General features: G+C 44.6%; 1 protein-coding gene across 14 annotated transcripts in view; it reads left to right on the top strand.

Annotated features, from left to right (window-relative positions):
* LOC117141986 (supervillin) overlaps nt 1-22,303 on the top strand; it is a 101,404-nt gene that overhangs the window by 53,803 nt on the left and 25,298 nt on the right. For 3 of the 14 annotated variants that reach the window (XM_033305800.1, XM_033305808.1, XM_033305810.1), the window contains 7 exons: nt 441-962; nt 1,391-1,839; nt 1,986-2,085; nt 2,495-4,097; nt 8,316-8,878; nt 9,880-10,002; nt 13,839-14,313. In XM_033305800.1, coding sequence (XP_033161691.1) covers nt 441-962; nt 1,391-1,839; nt 1,986-2,085; nt 2,495-4,097; nt 8,316-8,878; nt 9,880-10,002; nt 13,839-14,313 — 3,835 coding nt within the window. Of the gene's footprint in view, nt 1-440; nt 963-1,390; nt 1,840-1,985; nt 2,086-2,494; nt 4,098-8,315; nt 8,879-9,879; nt 10,003-11,583; nt 11,731-11,798; nt 13,516-13,838; nt 14,318-14,687; nt 15,060-22,303 lie in introns of those variants that run through there. The other 11 variants (XM_033305803.1, XM_033305811.1, XM_033305802.1 and 8 more) reach the window with 9 other exon arrangements.

Raw genomic sequence — 22,303 nt, forward strand, 5'->3', positions numbered from 1 at the left:
TCTTCAGCGAGTCATAAATTCTGGTTTATTTGTGAACGAAATCTAATCGCTGGACGATAATCTAATCGCTGGCTCTGTCAGTTTAATGTCCAATAAAGTCAGCAAAGCTAATACATCATCGTTAAATAGAGACCTAATGACCTGAGATCGACTCGAAACTTTCGTTTGGCGCCTAATGCATTTCTTTTGTCCCAGAGACTTTCGCAACTATTTCGTGTTTGTCACCACACCAATCAATCTTAGCCAGCTAGCCATTAGATTGGAGTCGAGTTTTTCCCCCAGACACCCATATTTGCATTATGCAATCCAAAACCAAAACAACAGCAACAGCAGCAACCACAACAAGCAGCAATCATAAGCTTTAATGTCTCACTAAAACTCCACGCATTTTACACTCCTAAAAAATGACAACAACAAAAAAACACATCAAAATGCTACAGCAGACAGCCAAAGTCGAGGAAAAGCTGGCAAATGCAGTATTAATTGCACCTACAGCCGCAGCCACAGCACCAACAACAACTGCAACGCGCGACAACGCAACAGCAGCAACAGCAACAACACCAACAGCAGCAACTGCAGCAGCAGCAAAAGCACTTGCAACAACAATAGCAAACAGCAACACGCCACGCCCATGCCGCCCCTAGCTAATGCCAACAAAGCCCCGTTAATTGTGCTTAAGACAGCCGCATCTGCAGCAGCAACGTCCATTGCAGCAGCAGCAACAGCAGCAACATCCAGCGGCACGGCAGCAACATCTGCTGCTGGTTCGCCCGTCAAGCGTCGCAAGAATCCGCTGTCGCCGCTGCTCCTCGGCAGCCAGTGCCAGTCCACCATTGCGCCTCCGCAGGCCATTGCCAGTCCGCTCCTGAGCGGCGGCAGCTGCTCCTCCTCGACCACCTCGCCCCAATCCTCGCCAGCGGTTCGCACCACCAAGGCGAGTCGTCTGCGCGCCGCCGCGCTTGGTGAGTCTCCTCCTCCTCCTACAAGCCCATCTTCATCCCCGAATTGGTGGAGGTCATCAGGTTTTCCATCTGTCCAAATCCATTAGCCCCGTAGCCTAACCATTGTAGTTTGTTTTGTGTGCACTTATGTTTTCAGGTAACACACAAAACTTTCTCATGCAACCAAACCTCAATAAACAAAGGTTTAAAATCACTTCATATCTTTATAATCGATTTTATATATGAAAGTGTCTATAATCACAATTTTTAAGTTTAAATTTTATTTAATAACAATATCAGATTTCAATTTATCTTATTACCAACTGTCGGTTGAAATTTGTAATAGTTATTGTAGAGAATGGTTGTACGTGTTTCTCTGTGTTGCCACGCCTGCATTTCATCATCCTCAATATCGTGTGCGTTTCCCCTTCTTCTAACCCAACCCGCAGATAAAAAGAAGGAAGAGGAGCAGCGCCATCGCTACAGTTCGCCCGTTTCGCCAAGAGCCTCCAGCAACGGAGGAGTCCAAGCACAACGTCGTCTTAGCAACTCGGAGCTATCGCCCAAGTCGCCAGGTGCAAGTGGATTCACTTCGGAGCCAGTCGCGTCCGCCACAGCGAACAGAGTCTCGGCGAGATCTGCCTCCCATCCTGTGGACACACCGCCCACACAAAGACGACAGCCTCTGGTGGCCGTGAGTTCGGGCATCTCCATGAAGCAGAGTCTCAGCGAGCTGCACTTCACGGGTGGAGCAGTCAGTCCGCCCAAGGCTACGGCGGAATGCACTCTGAGGATGCGACCACGTAGCTCCACCATGAGCACCGAGGACACGGAGAATGGCCGACGTGACCACTTGGCTAATCTGCAATTAAGTCCCGTGCAAAAGCAAAAGCGAACGGTAAGCGGAAACTGCAATTTTCATGAAGTAAACCACATTAGAGGTTAAAGAGTCCAGTTGGAAACCTTCTAAACCTTCTAAAGTGGTTTATCTCGTGAAATTTAATTCTTGTTAATTGCTTATATTAATCCATCTATATTTTACAGCCCGAAGTATCACCACGCCGTTTGGGAGATCGCGACAAGTCGGCCAAACGGAAATCGAATTTGAATCGTTCGTTGACCGAGGAAGCCACCAAGGATGGCGGTAAGTTGGCTGGCAACAGCAACGGATGCAGTGCAGCAACAGCAAACAGCAAGGGGAGATGATCAGCTGGGCACCAAATTCGGAACGCCTTCAAGCTTGAATAAGCATTCCAATGAGTCCGCAGCAAAGAGGAGAGACCTCATTATGATTCATTCGATCTTCGAGCGTCATGTGGCAACCATCGCCTCAGAATAATACGTATTTTAAATACCACTTTCAACACATTCACTTAAATCATTTTGTGCTGCGTCCAGAAAGCTTTTTCACCGAAAGAACTTGTGTAAAATATGTTAAAATCCAAGCTGTGCCGAGTCCCTACTTATTGTTATGCACGTGTTATGTCCAGAATCTGCTTATTTAGCTCATGAGATCCAACGAGTGGTTACTAATTCCTGATCTTCTTTTGCAGATGAGGTTGCCTCCTCGACCCGCCGACGCCGACGTCGTGAACTGGGAATGGCGCGTCCCCTGGTTCCGGGCGATGATGACGCCCTGAGAGATTTGCTAACGCCGCAGAAGAGTTCCTGCAGCGAGTCAACCAACTCCATATCCGAACCACATCTCCAGTTCATACCAACCGTTCGTCATCCGGTTGTTCCAGTACGCACCATGACTGCTGTGCTGCCTGCACCACGACCACTGCATACTCCTGCGGCCCGCAACGTCACCCAGAAGTTCAATGAAAGGACCAAAACCGATCTGGCCGAGATCAAGAAGATTGCTGAGCAATCGGAGGCGCAGATGCAACAGCCTTCGGTGGATGATAACCAGAAAATGTCAGCCATAATGCGCAGGAAGAGCACGGATGAGGGTGGAGCCGCTTTGGGGGCAACAAACCAGAATTCACCACCTGCCCCAAACCAAATTGTATCCATACTGAAGAAGAAGGAACATGGACTTGGCGAGTGCAACTCCAGTGCTTCAAGCAATCCCTCGCCGGTGACCTTCTCTTCTAGCGTGGTGGATCATCCCTTGGCTGGAGCTGGCCGGTGCAAACGGCAGGGAATACTCAAGAAGAGATCCAGTCTAGATGAATCGCGCTACTACTCCCGTTCGCATTCACCCGACGAACGTAGTATTCTCATTAAGTCGGCCAGGAGGAATTCCCTGGAGGAAGCGGGCACTGGATTGAGTCCGGCTCAGGCTCATGGTATCCTCAAGCAGAGCAGCTACGACAGCAGCAAGAGCGACGGCTGCCCTTCGGCCACGGAGAGCCAGCCACACAGTATCCTGAAGAAGAAGGACTCGTTATCGACACCTTCGGACGGAGGATGCCACAAGCATGTTTCTATATCGCAAGCTGTAACTTTGGCTGCTGCTGAACTGGCTGCCCATGATGGAATCACCTTCGATGATGGTGAGGAGCATGAGATACGTCCCATCCTAAAGCAGGAGAGCACCTCCAGCGAGGAGGCTGTGCGTCCGCCAAAGCCCATACTCAAAAAGAAATCCTTTGGCGAGGCTGATGAACACGAAATACGTCCTATATTGAAGAGCTCTCGTAAAAGCAGTCGAGAGGAGTTCGATTTGAGTGGCTTGGAAAACGAGGTCAACGATTCTCTATCGTCAATCCTAAAGACAGACTCGCCGTCCAAGCGTCGGTCGCTCGGTTCAGCTTTGCATGATTTGGAGGAGTCCACCACTTCTCCGAGCTTGCTAAAGAGGCGCACCCGTTCGCTGGAACGTCAAGATGTCCAGCCTGGCATGGATTTGGCAGCTGCACTGGATGCCATCGCCACATCGCAGGCTGCTCCCAGCACCCCGGTGGACTTCGTGACCACACCAACAAGTATATCGGTGGCGGAGCGGATCAAGCGCATGGAGATGCTGTCGACGCCCACTTCCCGTGCGGCGGGTGGGGCCAACAGCAGCTGGGAGTCGCCACTGCAGGCATCGTCAGCGGAGCATGGAGCACCCACCACCCCAAGGGTTCTCAAGCCAAGTGTGCTGCGCAGGGATTTGCAGAGGGAGCGGTACAAAACGCAACCCGTGACCAACGAGGAGATGAGCTTGTAAGTCAAAACTAATTGCTACTGCTTTGTTTTAGGAGTATTACACCTTATAAAAACCTTATAAATATGGATGATTTGAACAACTTCATAAATATCCTTGTCGGGGCAGTATTTTCCAGAATTTCCATTCAAATTGCCACATTCTCGCTCACAAATTGCGCATACGTCGTGTGGCCCGTCAAGCTGTCAACTGATTCTGCAGCGAACGCCAGTTCACGCTTCGTTGGTCCCAAGAATTCCAGCCCCCGAATCCGAATCCCAATCCGTATCCGTATCTGTGTTTGCGTGGAGCAATATTTGTCTATATACTCGCATTCATTGCTATTTTTGGTCCGCCGAGCACATTTCTGGCTGGCACTTGGCCGAGCCTATAAATATTTATACCATCATGGTGCCCACAACCCCGCCTCACTGTCAACTGGAAAATGTACAATTGTTCGGCCATTCATGCGCCATAGTCGACATTATAATCCAGTCATGATCGGCTTAATTAACTTTACTGTGGACATACTCCGGTAAACACATAGCCATAAACTAGCCGATTCCGATGGAAACTTCAACACATTTCGCCCGCGGATATTTTGGCAATAGTTTAATTGCTTTCCCATTGCTCCGCATCCAAATGTCAACAAGTTTCGTTGGCGAACAAGCCATTGAAATCCTCCATGGCTGCTGACCTCAATTCGATCCGCTGTCATATCATTCACTTTTCTTTGCCGCCTTTTAGTTTTTATTGGCCCGACTGGCTGTTGCTGGTGTCACTTAAGCAGCTTATTGCTTGCCTAATTACCTGCGCAACTATTGAGGCCAAACAAGAACACGGCGAAATACAAATAAAGGTTAGTAATGGCCAGCGATTATCGAAGGTCGATTGGATTCGCGAGTTTGGAAGGGGGCATCCATAGAAAGAAATATGCTCATATGTGCGGAAATATTTGTTCCTAGTCTTTCTAGAACCAAAATGAGATACCATCAAGTACTATCTTACCATCGTTTGCAAACAATTAGCTCTTACCAACTATTTGGCCACGAATTCCCACCTGAAATGACAATTTCTGCGAATCGCGGATTGGCCAATGTCGTGCTCGTAAACCCAGTTTCTTTGCTAAAAGCATTTTAGAATTTTGACTAGAAGATAGAGTGGCACCTCTTCCACTTCCACCTGCGCCGCCTCAAAGTTGCCCGTTCTTGTTTAACTGTGTTTTTATGTCAGCATTTTATGTGCTTGTTGGTGAGTGAGTGTTTGGCTGTTATTATTGTTATTGTTGGTTTGTGTTTTGGGGGGCCTTTGTTCCACTCTGGCACTCCCTTCCCTCAAAAAAGCAACAATACAGCGAAATCAACCAACAATAACAGCATAAGCCAGGTTGTTCTGGAAGGCTTTTGTTTTTGTTTCACACTCTCGCTGGCTGTCACATTTGCATTCAGCGAACGGTATTGTCAATATCTTTTGCACTTTTGCCGACGCTTCGTGCCGTGAAATTTATGCTGTCCATATTCGCCAGTTGCACTCAGTAGTTTGCAGCGGGCGAACGCGTTCAGATACAGATATTTTTGTATCTTCTATCTGGAATTTCCGTGCCTGCACCTTTGGACCAGGAGGATTCCCCGGAAGGGCGGCAGTCGTTCCATGTTATTGCTGCAGCGACGTCAGAGCGAAAAAATGTTTGAGGCGTACATCAGAAAACGGTAACAAGAAAACCGAAAATCAATCTCAAAAAAATGTCCAAAGCAAAAGCGAAAGATAGTAAAAAAGTGCACGCTGACATGTGTTGGCCGATTAAATCGATACAGCTCATAAATGTCCAATTCGAAGTTATGCTGTATCTTTCCTAATCTCCCGATAAGATAGCCAACGAAAAAGAGTTAGTCAGCCACAAACGAGACTTTGCCTTTCGGTTTTACGGCTAAAAAAGAATCACATTAATAGCCCAATCGTAAACATGTCAAAATACGAACTTTGCGGCGAGATCTATGCAGGTTTGCTATGGGGAAATAATTATTTTATGCGCCCATTGAGAAATTGTCTGCATGTCTGCATTTTCTATAAATAAATCATGTATGTCACACCTCAGACGGTCGGTCGGTCCATTCACAAATTCTTAAAAATGAGTATTAGGCATAATGACAGGGCCAAAAACAATGCACTTTTATGTTGCAGTTAAGAGTGAAGTTTTTTATGCTTTGCAATTTTTAAGCACTATTATTAGTCATATTCGATTGTACTTTGAATGATGTCCAGTTTTTAGTATTATAGCTGTATTATATTTGCTTTGCTCTTTGCCTTGCCGAAGATTTCTCTTTCCCCAAACGAAAGAGTCAAAGAAAATGCACCGCAAAGGAAAAGCCAACGAAGACATTTCCCAGACAGACGGCGGAAAAGAAGGAAAATACCATACCAAAATAAATATAAAGCACGGGCAATAAAAAAAAAGGCAAGAAAATAAAGCTGAAAATAATTTAAATTTGCCGACAGCGACGTCGACTGCGGCAGGGCAGCCCTCCCCACCACTTTCCTCTGCCGACGTTCTCTGCTCTTCAGCTCGGCGTTTTGTTTGTACAATTTTTGCGCTCAGTTGCTCGCGATCGCTTTTTCACTTTTCACGTATCCGAAGCAGCGCTGAAATATAAATTGTATTTTACGTAAAGAACTCGAATTTGAGTATCGGAAAACTATAGATTCCCCGCCTCGTAGATAGGAAAATAAACAGTGAATAGTGTGTGCAGAAGAAATCGAAACTAACTGATAAATTTATCATCCAATGCGACTCGGTTCGGTCTTCGCGTTATCAGGTGCAGAACCAGATAGTAGGGAGTAACTATACCCTATAGTCGCATGTGTGTGCTTAGTGGAAGGAGAACCACGTTCCCTTCGGAAATTCTTGGCCAGTTGCCGGTGGACGAGCTCGCCAACCGCGTGTGAATTGAAAAAGGTAGTCAATAAAATGAAATTTGGGAAAATCCGTGGAAATTCAGTGAGAAGATGTGTGCCACGAATCGCTAGTTTTCTCGCTCTCGAAATGTATATATTTCGTAATGCGCTAAAAATAAATTCCATGGAAGTGTGCAGTCGTGCAGCCAAATGAAAATTCCAACATTCGAGTGCCACAAATTGCCAAATTTGCCAAATATATTTAAATTATATAGCAATGCCAGTGTCTGCAATAATTTGCGTGCTAAATGTGTGTTTTTTGCCCGTGAAATATTCCGCCAAATGGCTGTTTGCGGTTTGTGTATCCGCTAGATTGGCAAAAGCCGAGAGCTGTTTTTTATATATTTTGGCCAAATAGCTACGCCGCTGCTTTTCGATTAGATCACTCGAAATCTACAGTCGTATATATTTGCTATAATTCTCGACAACTGTTGCCGCAAATCATTATTTTTTTTTTGAGCCTTAAAGTGTTCGAAATTCCAACGAGAGAATTCTCACGGACCGTTTTTGCCTCCACCGCCCTCAGCTGAAATCCAATTAGCCAGTTGTTGCATTAAAATGTTGTATATTTTTAGTCTTTTTGTTATTTTCCGCTTCCTCTTTTCAACATTCGATGTGCGCCAGGCGTGGAAAATAGGCCTGATAAACAAAACAAATATCGGAAAAAGTCGAGAGTCGAACAAGTTGTAGGTGAGGTACTAAATATAGAAGGAAAATGTTCAAGAGGCCTTTGGAGAGTGATCAACTTGCAAGTTTATGCAGCAGAGAGCCTGTGTGTGGAAAAATACACACAATCGGCAGTACATATATTTAGCTTTTATTCCTCTTATCATCAATTCAATTGCCTTTCACTGCTGGCTTTTTATTGCCGAAACCGTTTGGCTAATTCTTCTGGCCATCGACGGGCTTGTAAACTTTTACCTTCGCTCCCCTGGAGGCGCGCAGTGAATCCACAACAGCAGCAGCCGGCAGCGCCAAAGTTTCACCACCAAAACATAATTAAGTTGGCCAAAATTGCCTATAATTATGTCCGAGGGAGAATGATAGAGATGAATGTTCACACAGAGATTCACAGTGTATTAAGCCTGTTGTTATGTAAATTTCTGCGCCGGGGGAAAACAAGAGATTTTAGACAGAAAACAAACAATGTATATGCTATACAAATATTTCTCCATATTTTAATGACATTAAATTATAATATTGACATATTAAAACATGCTGTTAAACCATGAAACCAAAACCATCGTTGACATTCGCTTATTGATTTGTATGTTCCTCTATTGCAGCTTCAAAGCCAACTCCGCGCCCTTCGACATCTCGGCCACATCGGCCTTCAAGCCCACCAAGCCGCTGGACATCCGCTTGACCCACGCACCGCACCCACCGCTGATTTCCCCGATCACCGGACAGCCGCTCAGCCACGTGCCCGCGCCACTGCTGCTATCCTCGTCGACGAACTCGGGAGCGGGATCCTCGTTCCGCCTGGCCCGCAGCTCCACCCAACCGCTGCAGTCGCCGCGAGTTGTCCACTTGGCCGGTCAGGCTACTGGTGGCTCCGCTTTGGCACGCCAGAACTCGGTGAACGACAGCATCAATCTCAGCGAGCAGCTAACCCTATCCATCGGCACAGACAGCGAGCACATCTTTGAGATGTCCGCTCTGGAGGAGGACTCGGCCATCCAGTCGCTGAGCGACGAGACAGCCGCTTCCGCATCTGCCAACTCAACCTCCGCGACCACCGCAACCACCATGACACCGCCCAGTGGCCTCACGCGGAGCAACAGCGTTCGGGCCAGGGCCAATATGTTCCAGCAATTGCAGGAGCAGTCGCGCAACCAACGGGCAACGGGTTAGTATAGTAGCCAAATAATAGCAAAGGTCTGCTGATGGGGAGTTTGTGGGTCGGGATGCCATTCACCCACCTATCAGCAGCGCCATTATCGTCGTCATTCGCTGGCTTCGCAGAAATTAGCATGAAGCAATAAAGCAGACGAGCAGCGACCGCTAAGTGAACCGGTGGCACTGCGAACTTGGTTGCCCCATGTCGCAAACCGACCGGAACAAGAAGGCCAAGACCACAGTGGCCAGAATGGGAGTAGATTAGAGCTGGAGTTGGGCTAGGGCCACAGTTCTTTTCTGTGGAGTTAGCAGTATTGTAGCGAAGGAAGTTAGTTGATAGGAAAATAAATAGATAGGGCTTAAGGGTTGGAGTTAGTTAGTAAATGATTTATGACAATTCTATTTTATGGGCCACTTTGGATGACACTAAGCAAACACCTAAACATTTGAGAGTCCCAACAAAAGCCATACCTCTGCGAATATTAATTAGTTGAGCCCCCACTGCTGGTCAATGTGTGTGGAGCCCACTCCAGAGTGCTTGCCAGATTTTGCCATTAGCTCGGTGTTGTTGCGGCAGGCCTCTCATGGTTGTTGGCCAAGTTAATAAGCTGTAAAATGTGTGTCACTTGCCTCACACTCACCCGCACTTCGGAAAGTCGCCGTCTCCGGCAATCAGCAACTAATTGAGGCTTGCGTGTTGCGCAACATTTGTGACCAGGTGAATGGGACACGGGAAGGGCTAGTCGGGGGTTTCTGGTGCAGGTCACTTTAGATTAGACTTTCGTTATCGAGCCCGTATCGAAGTCATGTAATAGTAACCAGGTCCGCCTGGAGAACTATGCCAAAATTTGAACGTTATTAGTAGTACACTCGAAGAGAAAGCACATAACAATTTTCTTATTCTTGTTTGTGCAACACTTTTGGGATACAACATTTGATTTATTAACTTAGATATGCCTACCACCATCAAGCGGCACAGTACAACCATTGTAATCAAATCATACATTTCAGGAACCTCCACCACCCGTCAATCTCCACCAGCGTCATCGGCGGAGGTGTCTTCAAGTGCAGCCGGCAACTCCATGCAGAGTGACGAGCAGTCCACGCCAAATGCAACGATAGATGCGGAATTCGGTGAGTAACTATATGGATATTAATCGTATCTTAAGGGAGGAGACTGATAACTCAGATAAGCCGGGAACATAGAAATATGCTCCAGCTTTTCCGCCTTTCAACTCCTCCCTCAACTTGGCCATTTTATCTTTTACGTTTGATTTGCACGATGCTCATTTGGAATGATAAACATGTACAAAATACTTATTGTTGTTGCTTACTGTGTCTGTGTTTTCTATAATTTCATATAGTTTTTATTGACTCGCCTGAGACTAATTCATAATTAACTCGAACAAATTCGCAATGGCCGATAAAAAATAAACAATGCCGAATTCGGGATGCAAAAAAAGCAGCCACGCCAAATTGCGCAATGAAAGAAATGGAAAAATGCAAAAGAAATTTGTACTCTAGTTCGGTTTTCCATGCATGTGCGTACATTGGGTTTTCATTTACGAGTTTTTCATTATTTTCGCCAGTTTGAGTTCTCTAACAAATGAATTAACTCCTCGTTACTGTTGCTGTTTTGACTTGTTTTATTGCTGTTGTTGTTGCCGCATGAGAAAACTAATAATAATTTATGCCCCACAACTGTATTTTTATGTAATTTAAGACGCGCGTGATTTATTTTTCCATATTTATTTGCCACATTTCCATCGGGCTCTTTAGCGCAGTTAATTAAGCGTTCATAATTTAACGGTCTTAATTAACAACATTTTTTACGCCTACCCGAATGGCGTTTTCTTCCTTGAAAGTCATCCACCACAACTCCTGACACACTTGAAAATGGGTGAGCCTCCTTCATATCACTTATCGGTATGCTTTATGGCCGAGAGATGTGAGCTTGCGTCATGTTCTTTGTGGTTTGGCCTAAAAACAGGCAGTAAAATGTATTGCCGATAAGCTGGAATGGCGTTGACCTTGATAGACGCCAGTTAAATATATAATTAGCATGCACAAATGTTTAAGGGCCTTTAACAAAGAAATATTAGCAATCAAAAAGCAAATTTTTAATTAGCCACATACATAACTCTGAAGAACTTTACTTGTACCATATCGCGATACTATCATATGATTAGATTTAAATCGTTTCATGATTTATATTTATGATTTCTTTAAGCTCGAAAGCGGTTCCCTTTAATAAATAATTCAAGCCATTTGGCCAGTTCTTCATAAGTAATGTTCACTAAATTTTCCATAATTTCTTTGCGTTTATCAGTCAAATAACCCACACATAACATGTCACTCCGACGCTTACAAAGAAAGTTCATATCAATTGAAAGCGCTGTGGAAGAACCAATATCGAAAGTTACAGATGAAAATGAAAATCGAGAAGATGGCAGTTGTGTGTGTGTGGTGGACAAAGCAAAAAGCGTAAATGGCGCAAAAAGTGGCGAATTATAGAAATTGCTTTGCAAACGCCAGACAAACTTTCTATGATTCAGTTATGCGGGGGTACAAATCATCTTTTGTGATGGTCGGTCGGTCGGTCAGTTTGTCTGGTGCCTGATAAAGGCAGCTGCAAATGATAGTGTGGTGCGGGAAATGTATAGCATTATCGCAGCAGCGGCGGCGACAGCATTTGAGTGTGGGCAGCGGATATAACCGAATGCGCAGCTCGTCATTGAGTCTTGTAAGTCGCCGCATCTGAAAGAAACCACAGGCAGCCAGAGCAGCAGCAATGAATATTTAGACTTTAATAAACTTCCAACTAGTGACAGACAGTTCGAGCAGATTGTGCAAATGCAATGCGTAAGTGGTGCAAGGACCACAAGGATTAACTCTAGCAAAAACTAATCTCTAAACCAAACCCCATATAGAACCCTCATCCCTGTCGCTGGCTGAGCGGCTGGCCTTCTTCAGCAATCTGTGCGAGAGCGGCGGAGGAGGTGGGAGTGCCAGTGCCGGTGGTAGGTACCGCAGTCGCACCAGCAGCTACTCGAGGAGTCCGCCCGGCGATCGCACCACTCCCAGGAGCAGCACATCCGCCAGCAGTGTCAGTGTGACGCCCACGCCCATGGACTACTCTCCGATTCCCCACGACAAGGAGCCATCTAGTCTCACGCTGGAGAGCATCATCGAGCCCGAGCAGGAGGAGGTCAAGGAGCAGGTGGTCCAGGATGAGGTCAAGCTGAGGAAGAAGGAGCCAGTCCAGAGGGAGTCTCCCCAGCACAATGGCTTCCACGTGCTGACCAGGTCCGCCACCGATCCGCCGCCGTCCACCTCGCCCCTACGCATCAGCATACGGACTGTGGGAAAGCTGGTCCTGCCCGATACCTTCCGCGGCGATCGCAACAATAACAGCAGTAGTAGAAGTGGGAGCACCAGCTGGAGCAACTCTTGCATGGTCAAGCTGCAGAGCCTGGAGCCCGTTAGCCTGTCCGTTCATTCGCGCACCATTGGCAAGGTTAAGTCTCCCTTCATAGAAAAGCAGCAGGAGAAGCCACATACTGAGAAGCTAGCGAACGGAACCAGCGACAGTGGCTCCGATTCGGGCAAGGAGAACTGCGCCTCAAATGAGCAGGAACATCTGCAGCACCAGCAGTCGCAGGACGAGGATCGCGCTCCGCCCAGGGTGTCCGAGATGCGGAGGAAAATCAGCCGACTGGTGCAACAACAGCAGCCGCAACCACAGCCCGTCAATCGGCGACACACCACCGAGATCACCTCCGTGACCGTAGGAATGCGATCGCCCAATGTGGACGATCGCTTTGCCAAGTACTTTGGTGTCAAGGAGACCTGCAACAGCACGACCATCCTGCATAAAACCCAATCGCTGCCACCCAGCCAAGTTGAGGCCACCAATGCGCACGTGAAACTACCGCAGATCACTACCGTGGTTTCCAAACGGCGGGAGCTGCTCAAGAGGACGCGACCCCTGTCCATGGATCACTATTCCAGCGGCTGCACCAGTCCCACAGCCATGCCAAGTCCCAAGAGAGCACATTCGCCCGTCGGCAGGCGGAAGGCCGCCATTTCCAGCATCGAGGACATTGAGGTCACGCCCGACGAACTCCGGGCCGCTGGCAGGAACTTCAAGCTGTTGTACGGCGAGTTACTGGGCTGAAAAATTGTCTATTTTGGCCGAGCATTCAAAATTTCCCAATTTTTCCAAATCCCCGAAGTCCCAAACACAAACACAAATATCGCTCTCTTCGTGTGGGTCCGCGCTCAGTGTGATAGATGCGTCCGATCCCGATTCCAAGCTATTAAGTTTCTAGTTGTCTCACAGTAATCCCAATAATGAAAACAAACTGAACGAAACGAAAATTCCACAGATATGTCAAGCGAAAACGAAGTAATAAATGAAAATAAACCTATGTATGTTAGAAATGTATTTAAACCGAGAGACAGTTTTATTCCCAACGGCTCGTATATTATGTCTGGCCAGCAAAGCCTTCCAGTTTACCTTTATCCTATATTATTATTATGCGAAACAGCTTTGTGCTTATTTATACATAATACACTACTTTTTATTTACATTTAAAAACGAATTGTACCTTAAACGGAATTATATTATGATGAGTATGTATTACATTTATTATTATTATTGTAATATTTAATTAATGGAAGTTGTTACACCAAGAAAATAAATACAAGAAATGTGCTAAAGAATGGGAGGTACATACTATTAGCTAAAATTCAAATGCTGAGTAAGTACTTTATCGTGTTTCAGCATGTTTGTGGCCTCGAGCCTTTCTCTGCGCTTTTCAAATTTGTAAATAAGCAGTGACTGAGCATGTTATTTATGATTTTTGCCTGCTTTTAAGGATTGATTTGCTGCATTCGTACTGATTTCACAATCGTCATTATTTGGCAAATTTAACATGAATTAATATGTGAATATTAATATTTTATAGGAAAACCCAGCACCGAACCACTTAAGAGCATTCTTAAGACGGGAATGCCAGTGCTGGGTATGGGGCGAGGTTTAATGCCCGTGGACCTCAATGCCGAGCTGAAGAACCGGCTCAAACGCTCCACACATGCCACCGTTTCCAATCTCCGCAAGTCTGCCACCTCGGCAGATGCCACTAGACCAGCCAGTGATGAGGTGGACAATCCGCAGAGGAATTTAGCCCAGATCCTGAGGAACGTTTCCAAGGAGAACTCCACGCCGAAGCACGATGATGCCGTGAACCTGGTGCGGAATCTCTCCACTTTGGGACAACCTCGATCGCTGGCTCGTGACGATGCAGCCGGGAATTGTGCCTCCGCATCCGAAGGCGAGAGTTCGGGGGGCCGCGAGATCGAGGCCATAATCAAGAACAGCGCTGTGGCCAGACGTCGCCGGCAGCAACAGCAGCAGTCGCAGCAGCAGAATCAGCCAGATGGGTGAGTCCTGGTCCTGGTCCTGCTCCTCCTCGTCCAGTGCTCCGTGTGTTAGTGCACTAACCCATAGCTATTACTAACCTGCTGTAAGTGTGCGACGTTCCGCGGCATCGTGGTTTTATAATCGTATATGTAGACATAACGTTTAGACAGCAACACACATGCATCTAATGTGTGTGCTCCTCAAGACTGGTTCCCAAAAGTAAAACTAAATATTTACAATTATTGTCGAGTTGAGATGAAATTTACATTAGTTAGACGTTCATCACTTTGTATTGAACATTTGTATATGTCTCCGCCACACTCCACACCCTGTGTTCGTTTGCCGAAGAGACTTTTGCTTTCGATTTAACCGATTTTCCGCACTCGAACAAAAGATTCCTAGTCAGAGTGCAGCCCGTGGCAAGGAGCTACTACTGGCCACTGGGCCAGCGGCCACAGCAACATCAGCCGCATCCGCCGCAGCAACAAGGCCAACAACAGCAGCAGCAGCAGCAAGTGTTGCTCATGCAGCAGCAGCCGAAACCCCTTTACAAGCTTCTTCAGCCCAGACATTTTGTAAAAAATTAGAAACTAAGTTTAAACTTGCATTGCTTACTACCGTTTGTGCAAAACTAATTAACTGATATATACACAAGAAATAATATATTTTATTGAAAACTTGTTTAAACGATATATTATTGCCACATTATATATTTTTACGTGATGCGAAAAAGCCGATAAATCAAATAAAAAGAAACATTAATAAAGTTGACGGAAATCCTAATTAACTGTAGTTTTGTTTGGCCACTAACTGTTCTTTCTTACTAACTGAATGTTTAATAACAGCATGGAGTTTGATATAATCGACTGCTTATATTTCCTAAAAGTTCCAAAAGAAGTATTCTATGTTATCGTTTCGCGCCAAACTTCCAAATGGCAAATTGATAATTCCTCTTTTGCTTCAAACTTGATATCGATAACGATACGAATCGATTTTTCTCTTCCACTATAACAGTGTTTCAACCTTTTAACAAAAGCTGTAGTTTGAATGTTACCTAGCAGAATGTCAACCTTAACATTACTGGTAATTCCGTAGTTTCAAACCATCGACCCAAGTTTCCAACTTCTGCCGCACTGGCGCTTTTATCTCGTACAACTTAACAGAAAGAGAGTAAGGAAATGTACTTAAGAGAGAATTAGAGTAGCTGAGTGCAAAAATAATATGGCAGCGTTATCCGCCGCAGTGAAACTGGTCACTCTGTGCCGTATATAAACAGGCAAAAACCGGAATTTTTAAACAGTTTTCGCCTCGAACGGTCGTTTCAGCGTCGCGGAAGAAGAAGAAGCAACGACGCACAGCTGTTTGCGACGCGGGTTTTGTTTATGAAACATTACAACAAAAGTTAAGGATATTAGTGCGCACAAAAATGATGGAATATATTCTATAGTAAATGTACAACGATTTTATTAGGTTTCAGTGCAAATACGTGTTTTACGTTTTAGTTGTTTACCTTTTGCAAACGCGCGCGTTTTTGTGCCGGTTGTAAAAATTATAAATTGAAATTCATCGTTGAAACGAGCAAAATGAAGGTTTTGCTTCTTAATTAAAACAATTGCTGGCAATTGAAAGTGCAAGTGCAAATTGCATCGGAAACAGCGGCTTTTATTGCAGTCCCTGAAAGGTTTGTACAAATTGGAGAGAGGATTCTCACAAAAACCAGAAGTTCCTTTATTTTTCGCAAGGGCTGCATCTGCCAGGTTCCGTCTCGCTCCAACTCCCGTTCTCCTTGTCTTACCTGCAGTCGAACAGCCGAAAAAAAACTGTAAAATGGTTGTTTTGTTTCCATTCAAACATTTTGCTGATTCACCGAAACCTCTGCAGACTTCAATGTACTGAAAAAAGTTGTGTCTAAAAAGTAATGAAAAAGTATTGTGCTATTGAAGTAAAGTAAATTAATAAGTAATGGATTTTTAGATTACTAAATGCCTTACCAATAATTTAAATATATATGTACCCATATTTTTATTGAAAACTTACATCTTTATCAGTTTGGGGAAATTCCATTAAAGTTTAAGAATTCAATGGATTTAGTATATTACTTTGCGAATCTCCTACGGCCAGTTTATTTTTTCAGTGTATCGCCCTATCGCCACAGACTTGTTGTTGATGTTAAGCTTCTTGTCCAGACATTGTTGTTGTTTTCGTGTTTGCTTGCTCTTGGATTCCCTATTGTTTTTCTCTCTCTGTCGATCTGTACGAAAAAATGTTTGCAGCCGATGCTTTTGTTTTGGTTTTATTTCTTTCCAGTTTTTAGAGTTCGACTCGCTTGAGCAATTTTAGCCAAATTTTGTTGACTTAGTCGATTTTAATTATCAAGTGTTTGGTGTCTATTGTCTCTGAGTTCAAGGTCCCAAATTTAGGCCAGTTTTTGCATAAATATCCAAAGCAGACACGTTCGAAAAATGAAATCAATCAAAATTATAATAGTTTTACCTCCAGCAATTTATTTTAACTCTATATTTGTTTATTCAAACATTTCTGAGTTGTATTGCATAATTTCAGTTCGCCGATGAACTCCCCCACAAAACAGGTAATCCAAAAAATCGCAGCTAATGAATAATCAAATGCGGAGCGTATCAAATGTTTAAGTTGTTGGAGAATGCCTTTCGTTTTCAATGAATTTGCATAATTTGTACTTTTATTCACCTTTTTTTCTCGTTCGTTTTGGCCCGTGGCGAATTTCTTTTGGCGGTTCCATTTGATGGGCGAGAAATGAAAACGAAATTAGTTTGCAATTTGTTTTATTTTGATTTGTTTTTTAATGACGAGCGTGTCTGCCCATAACCAATTAAATAATAGTTAATCGCCAGTGAAAATAGTGCAGTCACTGCTTTCAGGGAAACCGATTAGACTCAAATTTCAGCACTTATGATTATTCAACTGGTCAGTTCCTGGGATCTGAAAAACAAATAAATACCTATTGGATGTCAAATTTGTTCAAGGAATATTGACATTTGTTTAGTAGCAACTTTATTAGCTCTGTTTGATATTTCAACAGGGAGAAATACTCGGAAAAGTAATTGAGGAAGGTTTCTCTACACTTGGAAAATATGCCTATGCAGTTTACCTAGATAAGAAGTTGCCTCTTCGTTTTCCCTTTTTAATGGCCAAGTGCTCATTTGTAAACAAACAGTAGATTGGCCATAAATAGACAGTCGAGTGCTGCTTATCGCCTCGGATTTTTATGATAGTCAAGGGGCACTTGGGGTTAATTTCACTCCATACTACACATGGGAAAGTGTTGGAAGTGGATGTGCATCGCCATTACCCCAAATCCACATGCACAACACCCACAGCGAAGAAAGAGAGGGCCACTAGCCGAGGGATAGAGATTGAGATAGCAATGCCCGATCACGTCGGTGTATAGGAAAAACGTGAGTCCAAACGCTAATGAGCCAAAGCAAATAAGCGAGGCGGATTGAAACAAAAGTTCTGCGGGAGAAGCCAGTTCGTTCAGCTGGAAAAACTAAGGGGCCTCGCCCTGTGAACAAAGAAAAAATCATATAAATATATTAAACATAAAGCAGTAAGAAATCATACCATTTGACCATATATGTTGTTATGGATAATCTTCTCTAGACCGATATGTAATTTGCTTTTAAACAAAAGATCTGCCTTCAGATATCTATGCTTAAAAGCCATTTGCCTGAGTGCATATGGCGACTTGGATCGACTGGCATTAATTGAAAAATGCCGCCACCGCCGTCGCCGCGTGATCGAATGATGCATTATCAAACGGAAAGCTTTGCGGCTGAACCGATCCTATACAATGGGATCCCATAGCAATATAGCATATAGTATAGCCGATATCCCCGCCCCCGAATCGAGTGGAGAAACATTTCCATTTGGGGGCATGTTATTTGATGCTGCGCTGCGTGCTAGAGAATGCATTTCCAGATTACACAACCATTAAACTCACATAATTCCAAGGCACTGATCCATTAATTATGTTTTCGCTTCGGTTTGTTCTGCTCCCCCTCCACGGGGCTATAAATATTATTTTTATTGGAAAAATCTGAGCAGCAACAGCAACAGCGTCGATTGATGAAGTTGTTCGCGTCCGGGAAAGTTTTATGGGTCCTGGTCCTGCGACCAACCAATTCCCGATCCAATCGCATTTGCCTTCCCCAAGTTGTCTAAAATATTACACAATCGCTGGGCTCCGGTACATTGACTCCTTTCGGTTTATACCCTGTTTGCTTAGCTGCTTCCCTCTCTGGCCTTTTGGCTACGCTTTGCACAGCTGTCGTATCTGTGTATCTTTGTATCTGTGTGTTTCTGTATCGAAAATGTATCTACCGCTGGCTGTTACTGTCAGTTTCCAATGCTCCGCTTCCTCAATTTGTCTGGGCAAGTGCTTTTGGGGCAAATTGGCCTGTGGCGTTGATTGTCCAACTATCGTTTAATTGGACTTACTGGGAGATAAACCCTTGATCGAGTGCATTATGAAACACATCTCCCACACTCGCAGCTCATTAAATACCCCATCAATGCCCCCTCAGTTTTTTGGGCCAGCTAATTTATGGCTCGTGTGCTCCAAAAGCTCGAGGATTTCGCAATTGGATTCGAATTACTCAAAAATACAACTAGCAAAAAAGCGAACTAGAAAATCCACTGGCAGGAAATGACGAAACCCAAAAATTGGTTTCGTGGATTTAGCTGACTTAATATGACTTTAATGAGGACTAATTGCCAACAGTTGGAGGCGATAGAAACGCTTTCGAAACAAGCAGTTTCTCGAGGAGATTCGAGTATTGGAAATCAATAAAAATTGTACTGTGCTGAATGATAGCTTTTTAATGTTTCTAGCTTATGGTACTCGATAGTCTGTAAGCCCATTTAGAATTCACAAATAAATAGCTACTCAATAGCATTCTCCATTCGCTCTGCCTCGGATTTCCAGGCAGTTAGTGCACATTTCATGAGTCATTTTTCGGCCAGCGCATCACATCCTTTTATGCTTGGACGCCACCATAGTGGCCATGGCCATAAATCTATTCGGTTTTATGGCCAGAAGCGGAAACGTGAGTCGCCGCTTTGTGGGCGCATATTTTATATTTTTAGGGCGCAGGAGACGTAATAGATGCACTTAAACTGTCACTTCAACAGTCCCAGACGGAGTTTTTCCGACATTGACTTTGACACTCGCGAAGTCAACAAACCCGCCAGGATAATATGCAAATCCGCGGGGCTCCTCACTATTTGCATGCCATGTTTGCCTGGCCTGTCTGGCTGGTAAATAAAACTCATCAGGCCAGTTGACAACTCATTAGCCGGGGCATTCAAGGAGGACGTTCTGGGGAGGAATGCCACCTCCTTCGCGTCCCCGTACAATGAACTCATTTCGGACAAAGTTCTGCCCAGCAATGTGGATTCGTGGACTCGCATTCGCTACTTTTGTTGTCTGACAAGCGCTCATAAATCTGCAACTGCAGCTGGTCCTCATACTTGGAAAAATATTTGTGGTATTCTTGGGAGATTAATCACGCGATTTTTCATCGAAAGAAGAGCTTAATTCCTAAAATAAATTATATTCATTCATTTTGTTAAATTCTGATGGATATATCTGTATTTTTGTGATCAAATTGTATCTATAAGATGCGACTGTCAGTTCGGAACTTCATGCACTCTCATTGCAATCTCGATTTTCTCTGTGTGCAGCTTCCAGCGAATGCAAAGTGGAGGTGCCCCATCCCCTGCCCACTGCCCTCGATTGCGGACTCCATCTTCCAGCAGCTGAAAGCAACTTTTTGTGCTGGGCCTGCTGGTTTGGCTCCTTTGTCTGTCTGGCCTGTCATAGATATCATCATTGGGCATTTATTATTTCAGTCCTTCGGTTTGGCGCAGCATCTTCGTGTGCCTGGCTATTCAATTTCCTCTGTACGTACTACGTGGCATGTACTGCAGCTTCGGTTTCCTTGATGTGCGCAGCATTCAGGCCACTTGCTATCGCGTACTATCGATTTCTGGGCGACAGAGTGACAAACAATGAGCTGGTTTCCTTTGATATATTGAATTGCATTGTTTGGCCCTGGCTGTCAGTGCATTGCCATTTCCATTTGCACATCCAGCTCCACCTGGAGCTGCAGCTCCCATCCAACTCCCAGACCCCCAATCAACCCATCTTGGCTGTCGGTTGTCGACTGTCGCTTGTCAGTCAATCAATTAGACACCTGTTGCTCGGTGCTTAGGCTTCTACGCTGAAAAGCGAGACAGCTGGCATTCGCAGACGAACTTCCATATGTCGATAAGTGAGCGCTATAAAAGTCACAAAAACAAATATTTCCATTGATTTATCGAGAAGTTTGAAGCAACTTTTGAAACTGAATATCCTCGAGAGTGGGAAAAGTAGCAAATCTAATAAGTCTTTGGCATTAAATGATGTCTTCATTAAATGCGTCTGTTGCTAGCCTGATGTTGATAGCCTTTTAATCTTCTAAATAGCGTACTCTCTCTTAATCAAAAAGGAAGGCCCGAGCACTTCCATTCCCAGTTTCCTGCGATTTGAAGCCGTCCATCGGCCATCATCATCAGCATCCTCTCGCCATAAATTGTTAATCGATTATTAATGACTTTGGCGCAATTAAGTAACAAACAAAGCAAAAATCGCTTCATCGGGCAGCAACAACATGCCATTACCCATTAACAGGCGGCCTCACAAACTTGGCCAAGACAGCAGGAAAAGGGGGCGGGGCGTGCTCCCTGTGTGTTCACTGACAGTAAAAGTTGCAACTTGCAACGTGCAACTGGCAGCTACAGCAACAGCAACAGCAAAAGGCGGCAAGTGCAGGCCAGGCTGCAAGGCAGAAATCTTAAGAAAATCAACATGCAAAACCAAAAACAACTTACGCCTTAAAATGTGAAAATGCGAATGACCCGAATACACCAACACATAGATACACACACCCATACAGCTGCGCTGAAATTGATAGCACACACGGCGCATGCGCAACACGCCAAAAAGCCTTAAAAGGCAGCAACAGCGGCAACAACAACCACAACTTCGATGACGACGGTCGACGATTTCCTTTTCTGCGCTTTCAGTTGTTGGTTTTTTCAGCTCCAGGCAAACTAGTTTTACGTACAGTTGGTTAAATACCCTGTATACAGACGGATAGCCAAGGTATATTGAGATAATGAGCACATTATGATAATAATATCTAAAGGATACATAGATATAAGCGGCATGTTCTTAAAGCCTTTAACTTCTTGGGCATTTTAAGCATTGCATTTAAATCTTAAAAGTTATAGTTCATACAGGATCTAATTGATTCGACACCTCATTTACTGACTGCCACATGTTTTCGTGGCTTTTGTTTTTGGCGACAACGATGCCGCCATCGCACTTGCAACTTTTCCTTAATTGGCCAGGCTGTCAGCCCGCTTCGTTTTTGGCATAAGCAATTTTCATTTATTTATGCAAAACACTCGCAAATATTTATTGAGCATTTTTCACTGGCGCTCTCAGGTTGCATTAACACATTTCCCCCAATTTTCAGCCAGTGGCCCAATGAAAACGAAAAGTTCACGTTTTCGGACGAGGAAAACTCGTTTCGTTTGGTTATGCATAACGTTGACAAGCCTCAGATTTTCGTGCGGCATTTGTTTTTGTTTATTTTTGTACAATTTTGCCATGGCTGAGTGGGTCCAGAGTCTAGAGTCTCAGGCGAAGCTCAATGAAGCGCGTAAATTGTGCCGTCAATGTGGGTTAGGAATGGCGTTCTGCAGCTCACATGAGTAGGTGATTAATTCCTCGCATTTCAACATCGGTCGTATCGGATGAAAGCCGGTGCGGGAAATTTGTGCAGTTGAGTAATGGTGGCCGGTGCTTGGTCAAATCAATTAAGTTTTAATGCAGCGCTTAAATTAATTAACTAAGTTGTGGTTGTGGCTTATAAATTGCAATCTTTATCACCTTAGCCTACGTAGCATAATCGCCACACCCCTTGA

The sequence above is a fragment of the Drosophila mauritiana genome, chromosome 3L (genome assembly GCF_004382145.1).
Source record: "Drosophila mauritiana strain mau12 chromosome 3L, ASM438214v1, whole genome shotgun sequence".
Classification (NCBI taxonomy): domain Eukaryota; kingdom Metazoa; phylum Arthropoda; class Insecta; order Diptera; family Drosophilidae; genus Drosophila; species Drosophila mauritiana.